A 7,770-nucleotide genomic window follows, 5' to 3' on the forward strand; every position below is an offset into this window, starting at 1 on the left:
TCAGTCTCGCCCTCCCTCGGTCTTGGTCTCGACTGGTCTTGGACCCTAAAAGTCTTGGTCTTGTCTCGGTCTCGAGTTAGGTGGTCTTGACTACAACACTACTTGTCCCTTGCACACAGAGATTTCTCCAGGCCCTCTGAATCTCTTGATGATAATGAGATCTTCACAGTCTTTGCAATTTTATATTGAGGAATGTTATTCTGTTCTATAATTTGTAGACACAGTTATTTTCATATTGGTGAACTTCTGCCCATCTTTACTTCTGAGAAACTCTTTAAGATCTTTTGTTACCCCTTCCCAACTTTTTTTCGGATGTGTTGCTACCATCAAATTAAAAATTAACTATGAAATAGTAAAATGCCTCAATTTTAACATTTTATATGTTTTCCATGTTGTATTGTGAATAAAATATAAGTTTATGAGATTTGCAAATCATTGCGTTCTGTTTTGTTGTCGTTGTTGTTTCACATTTTACAGTGTTCTAACTTGTCTGAAATTGGTGTTGTATATAATTTCCCAGACTAAACATTTTTTAAACTATTTGTAGTTAAGATATGAAGTTGAAATGACGACTGCTGATCCAGCACATTTTTGCTTTTTTGTGTTATATTTAATTTGCTGCTTTTCTTTTCTTTTTTTTTTCTTTTTTTTAAAATTGTAATATAACATTTTCACAGATAAGAAAACAAGAACCATTTTTCTCTAAAGCAGGTAGAAGAACAGTTTCTGGCAATGTTGTCACGGATTACAAGAATAGGACCTAAATGCCAGACTCAAAACTAAGGAGAATAAACCAAAACAAACAAGCCTTTATTAACACTGGATGCAGTGAGCACACAAATTCAAAATAGAATAGAGCAATTAATGAGTCACACTTAACATGCTGCTTAACTGTGCAGCATCCTGCATTATGAACATTGCACACTCCAAACAGACAACAAAGGGAAAAAACGTAAAATAAGTTGGTGTTAAGTCCATAAAAAAACGCATTACTGCACACGATGTTTATGCATCATTAAAATATGAGAAAAATAACACTTAGAAAATGAATAAATTGCGACTTAATTGTGTGGCGCATTGTGCTGCGCATTATGAACGATGCTCGTTGTTGTACAATTTATCACATGCATCTCAATAAAAGTTAAAATCTACAATGACAATAAAACAATACAACACAAACATCCATTTCCTTCCGCTTATCCGGGGCCGGGTCGCGGGGCCGCAGCTTGAGCAGTGAAGCGCAGACCTCCCTCTCCCCCAGCCGCCTCCTCCAGCTTAACCCTGATTCAGACTTCGGCGCTGAGTCTTTGTAGAGCTACGACGTAACCTACGTTAAGCGGCCGATGTTGTTACGTTTATGCCTGTACAGGTGCATTACCTGTGGTTGTGTCCCGGTGTTTTACATATGGTGCCGACCAACAGAAACATAAAATCCTGGTACTCCCCCCCCCCCCCCCCCCCCCCCCCCCCCCCCCCGGGTCCTACTCTTTGCTGTAGTCGTTTTTTTCCAAGGTGCAAACACATTTGTCCCTCTAGTTTTTTCGCTTCTTTGTACAAAGTAGTTTGAAGTAGTTTGAAATGCGCAGTAAGGAACTGACGGTGTTTCCGGGAGGTGTGCTTCAGGTTAGACCGAATAAAAATATCAGGCCAAGATTAAGACAGTCAGGGCTGCAGCTCTATCTGGTGGCAGATGGTTGCGTAACATTTAGGACAACCATTTATGCCACTGGGCATTAATTAACATCTTTACAATTAGGCTAACGACTAGTACGTCCTTAGTAGAAAATCCTGTAGGAGTACAGTACTCCCAGATGTCTGTGATCACACTAAGTGTCCAGATTGAAAAATTTTCTAGGCCTTTGAAGAGCTGTGTTGGACCACAAATTGATATGTAAGTACTACAGAGAGGATAAATAATTATGATTCGTTTATTGCTCATTATTTCACAGCAAATAGCCACTAGGTCTCTATACAAAGCACATGCTCTGCTTGAGCTGACTGAGTGAGACTGTGATTGAGGTTACAACTTGGACTTTGGCTGCATTTGCGGTGACACATATGATGCTAAATGTTGCTGTACTGTAACTAGCTTGCTTTCAGTAGAACTGACAAATGTCAACAATATATCTCAGTCAACGTTTCACCAAATATAAACTCAGGTCACCCCCACTCACCTCCTGCTCTTGAAATTTGACTTGCTGGCTCTGCACCCCGGACTCTTGTGCAGCGTTGCTGAAATAAAACAAAATCATTTAGAAAAAAACAATCCCCTCCATGACCCTTAGGTCTGCCAAGTGCTGCCAAGTCCGTTTATTATAAGCGACTTTGGGGTCGTTTTTTTCTAAAGTCGCGTGCAAATCTCGTGAGTTGCGGGTTACGGTTTTTTGGGCTTGTTTTTAAACGTGAAGTTGCTTATTTGGGCTTGACTTTCTTTCCGAGTGAAACTCATTGATTATCTCCCAGCTCCCCATAATAAAGCAAAAGAGGAGTGGTAGGTAGTTTGTCCCTTTCAATCCCCCGTTTCCTGTTATCGCTCCAGCACAAGTTGACCGGCTGGCCACACAAAAAAAACACTGATAACAGCCCAGAGTGAGGAGGCAGCGTAAGAATGAGCTCCAGTAAGTGGGGAAAATATAGAAAAAAAATATAATAAAGAGTGGGAGAAAGAGAGCACACTTAAAAAAAAAATCCGAGCTCAGATGGGAGACAGTGCCGCAAAAAGTGGCTATGCACTATATGCAATGCATAGGGGCGCCTCACAAGAGGAGGGCGTCAAAATGATGCGACGAAATTATTTCTCTAGTCGGCATTTTCTGTATTTAACAGCTGTGCATATGATATGATCAATAACAGTGATATGGCGCTGATTAGGCACCCCTGTGCTCCTACAACCCCCCCCGCGCGACTCCTGTCCCCCCCCCCCCCCCCCCCCCCCCCCACACACACACACACACACACACAAGAAAAACTCTTCAATGTGGCTAAGAAACATAGGTTTCACTACTCCAAAACACAATGAGACAAAACAAAGAAACAAGCTATACTGCTATAGAGCTATATGGTTTAAAAGCGCCTCAGTTTTACACAATGTGGTGGGTTGCCAGTTGGGCTTTTTTTTGGGCTTGTTTTGATTGAGTTGGTTGCTTGTTTCTATCACGAAATCTGGCAACACTGGCCCTATGTCATGCACTTTTTGAGAAATTTTTGGTGAGAGCAGGTTTATAACCGGTTTTGTTTATTCTAATATCCATAAATGTTTAAAGACCACACGACCAATTTGGCAACTCTAAAACCTTCTGTAAGTGTATCTCTCTGAAATAGCAGTTTTGCTTAGCCAGTAGTAAATAGCTTCTTGCTAGTCATCTGTCAGTATTCTTAAAGAGAAACAATGGCTAATGTGCTACAGCTAATAGCTTAGGTGGAATAAACCAAGAATAACAATTACTTTACTTTTGGTTATTTCTGCCGAAAACAAAATTAAGTAAACCGACTTTAAGAGACAATTAGGACAGTACCTTGAAAAAACATATATGTAATTATATATATTTATATATATGTTCCCCACTCGCCCTGTGGACAGTCTTTTTGTCCTCAAAGAGGCCTCAGAGGCCTGGGAGCTTGAGGGTCCTGTGCTGTATCTTAGCTGTTCTTCTTGATGTTGCCATCACTTGCTATTGCTACATCTATCACTTCAGCTTTCTTCCTCTTCTTGTCCACCGCTACTATGTCTGCTTGGTTAGCCATTACCAGTTTGTCTGTCTGTATCTGGAAGTCCCACAGAATCAGTCATTTTCTACCATCCGTGGGGACGTATCCCATTTGACCTCGGGACTTCCAGGTCATACTTGGCACAGATGTTCCTGTATATTATGCCAGCCACTTGGTTATGGTGTTCCATGTATGCCCTGCCTGCTAGCATCTTGCACCCTGCTGTTATGGGCTGGATTGTCTCAGGGGCATCTCTGCACAGCCTGCACCTTCTATCGATCTTGTGCTCAGAGCTTGTTCCTGTGCTGCCATGATTAGTGCCTCTGTGCTGTCTATCAGCCCAGCTTTGTCCAGCCATTGGTAGGATTTTTCAGTACCAGCCACCTCTGCTATCTACCAGTGGTACATTCCATTCCTGTTCTTTCTCAAGTTTCTGCTGCCAGAGGTATTCACTAAGCACATCATCATTTGTGGCCATCTTCCTGATCTACTCATGGATCTTTGTTGTTTCATCTAGGATAGGGGGTCTGGCACTCACTAGTCCTCGGTCTCCATCCTTCCACTTAACGTACAGTCTCAGGGTGCTGGATTTAGGGTGAAACCCTCCATGCATGGTAAGGAGCTTTCTTGTCTTGATGTCAGTGGCTTCTGTCTCCTCCTTTGGGCAGATTATTATCACAGCACGGTATCTGACAACTGGCAGGGTGTAGGTGTTGATTGACTGGATCTTTTTCTTCCCATTCAGCTGACTCTTCAGGACTTGCCTCACTCTCTGGAAGTAAGGCTACTTGTAGCTGTCCTCAATTTCTGCAAAAATCCCCTCAGTTCTGGCCTTCCCTCTCTTTGATACCATCTGACTACACTTCTCCAGTCTGAATGACATTCCAACGACATTGCTGTAAGATCCTAGTAATGCCCTGATTCCTCACCCTTGTTAACCTTGTTAATCCGGGCAACATCCGAGCTGGTATGGTTTCAGGTATTGCAGGTTTAGCCTGGGGGCCCTTACTGGATTAATATTGTCAACTACATTGTCCAACTGGTTTTGATTGGGAATATATATTCCCAGTCAAAACCAGTTGGACACTTTTGACTGGTGCTGTATAGATAAATAGATCTATTTATATATATATATATAGTTTCAGTTTTCTGAAATTTTCTATTTCCATTTTACTGTTGCTTATCTGCTGTTGCTTTATAATTTATTTTCAGTAGTCATAATGACAGCAGCTGGTATAATATTGCATTACTGCCTATAATCAAAACGCTCACTCGGTCGTCAGCTGCTGTCTTTCTTTCTTTGAGTTTGTCTTTGAGCCATTAGGACTGGCTGCGTGCCTGGCCAGCAGCAACGTTGCCATCAGCACTATCAGGCATTGAGCCAGCAACCTGCTGCAGCCTGGGCTGCTTGCTGCTGACTCAAAAATACACTGAAACAGAGGCCAAAACCAAAAAAAGGCTCACACCTACTGTTTTAGTAACTCTATGCAATAGTTTTGTTTTTGATCTCTGAGATTAGACTGTTTACTTGCAAAGCCCAAAACCCTTAAGCACGGCCACAGAGGCATGTAGAGGCTTTGTGTGTGTAGGACGCAGGTTCTCTTCGGACAGTGGGATGATAACACTATTTTCATTATTTTCTTGGTTTTCTTGGTTTGTGGACAGCCAAGGGTTTTAACCTTTGTGAGTACTGTGTCAAAGAATAAACTGACGACGTTGTTCAAAATGCTGTTATTCATTTGTTTTAATCAATGTTATGTTAATCACTATTAAAAACAATTTCATGGTTTCCAAGTAATAATGGAAGCATAAAAACAAATTGTGGCCACAGTTATGGAACAAAATGCACACATGGCAAAACCAGCAAAACAAATCATCATCATACTTCACTCTTTCCATTTGGAGGCAGATTGTAGCTTACAGTTTCCAAAGGCAACACGTGATATAGTTGATTATGCACTTTGATTGTCAGCTGCCTCAACACCAGTGAAACAAACTGACATTGGACGCACATCTCATGCAGTCACAGTTTTGCATAAAATTATCAGTTCTCTAAGGTGAGAATGGTGAGCATAGATGAATGAGTGCCGTTTCTTTGTCCATGACTCACATGTGACTATCACCCCCAATTGTGTGTGTACTTTGTCTCGTGTGTGCTTTCTTGGGAAAATACACAGAAGGACATACAGGTACTTTCTCAGAAGATGAATGGGTTTCAGGGATCCGTTTTTGTGGTGCAGCATTGTGTGTTGTGAGCTCAACATGAATGGACTGTATTTTAAAAATATGTACTCACTACTTTACTATGTTATTTGTGTCCCTGTAACGGGAATGGTCAGCAACTTAGAAATGACTGTTGATAAGCAAAAATTTTAGAGAGCGAAGGTTTGTATGCTGCATACACTTGAAAAGTATTCATTTTGAGACGAGTGTGTACCTTGAACTGTTAGTTTCCAGAAATACAATTACATTGCCAGCAGGAATGCATGACAGTAGTGAAAAAGATATTAAAAATATGTTTCTTGGTTAACCAAACTGTACAGCAGATGAATTTTTCTATATTTCACAGTCAGTCAGACACATATTGTCTTTGTGGAGAATGGGTTTCTCCTCTTTTGGTGGTTATTTTATGAGGTGGAACTGGGCACGACATGGACAGCACTCCTGGAACCTGCTGCTCCTCCTCTTCATCTGAGAGGACTCTCGTTGGTATGGGCTTCAGTAGGGGTGACTGGGTTGGCAGGAGATTTCGAGGAAGGACAAGGGGAGTAAGGAGGCCAGAGCCACTAGTAGCTGATCTGTTGAAAACTGAATAGCCTCTCATGGTATGGAGGGCATATGCAGGAATCAAAACAGGGTTTGAAGGTTGGTGATTGGTCATAAGAGAAGATTCTCTACCACCCCAGTAGTAGTTTCTCTGTAGGGAATGTTGATGGGTACTAGCGGCACTTAAAGGCTGGGTGCTGCTGTTGAAATGGCATTGCAGTTGGTTACTTTGGTGGCCTGTGTAGGCTGCAGGGTGAACCAAGCCAAAGTGAAGCTTGATGGCCATTAATTCAGCACTGAGCCTGGCATTTTCTTCTTTCAGAGCCATAAGATGAGTCTCCAGCACATAGTCATTCATCCTTCTCTTCTCCCGTGACCGCTTGGCTGCCTCGTTATTCTTGCGACGTTTCTCCCAGTAGAGGGCATCCTTCTTTTCTTCAGGTATGAATTCCCTCTTGCGACGGGGTCCTTTGCGTACCAGATCATTTTCCACATGTGAAACATGGTTTTCTTGGCCCCCATGAAAAGCCAGTGATAGGGGCTCCATGGTAAATGAAAACTGAGTCACAGCAGAGACCTGAAATCAAGGGGACCAGAAGAGAACAGTTAGTGGAGCTGCAGTGATTAGCTGATTAAGTAATGGATTAATTAGCAGGAAACTAATCTGCAGTTTGTTTATTATTGAATTGTTATGTTGTTTAAAAAGAACACAAAACCACAAATATTTTGTGGTTACAGTTTGTTTAATGTAAAAATATATCTATAGTTATTATACATAATTATAAATTGAATATGTCTTACATTTGGATTCTAGGTCAAATAAAACAAGACATTTATAGCCACTTTGTCACTTTGGGCTCTGGTAAGAGAAAATAGCTTCTCCATAGATTTCTATTATTGTTAAGGCAAGCTGATTAATCACATGGTTGAGAAACTAGATTGCGCGATGATGAAAATCATAAGCTGGTGCAGTGCTAGTTTTTAATCTTGTAATGTTTTGAATAATGCAGGTGCATAACTGTTGTGTATTTGCAACTTTATGTAACTGAATTCATCCTGAATGCCACTTTAAACATATAAATGGCTACAGTTTATTTTATAGGAAATAGAGGGCTTTTATTAGTGACATAAATATATAGTGACATAAATGCATAGCCCCATACTGTATGTGTCTGTAAAACCTGTCCAGCTATGTCAGGTCATTATTATGCAATTTTTTTTCCCTCTCCAAAAATATGTAGAGGCTATTATGGTTCAGGGTTTTATTACACTCTGTCTATCACCTCCAGACCCACA

General features: G+C 41.1%; 1 protein-coding gene across 1 annotated transcript; it reads right to left on the reverse strand.

Moving 5' to 3' along the window:
• Window positions 1-6,277: 6,277 nt before the first annotated feature.
• Window positions 6,278-7,021, reverse strand: LOC115778881 (nuclear factor interleukin-3-regulated protein-like). Its single transcript, XM_030727246.1, has one exon. The coding sequence runs from the start codon at window positions 7,019-7,021 to the stop codon at window positions 6,278-6,280; it is 744 nt and encodes a 247-aa protein (XP_030583106.1).
• Between the last annotated feature and the right edge of the window lie 749 nt (window positions 7,022-7,770).

This window comes from Archocentrus centrarchus, chromosome 4 (assembly GCF_007364275.1).
Source record: "Archocentrus centrarchus isolate MPI-CPG fArcCen1 chromosome 4, fArcCen1, whole genome shotgun sequence".
In the NCBI taxonomy this organism is placed as follows: Eukaryota; Metazoa; Chordata; class Actinopteri; order Cichliformes; family Cichlidae; genus Archocentrus; species Archocentrus centrarchus.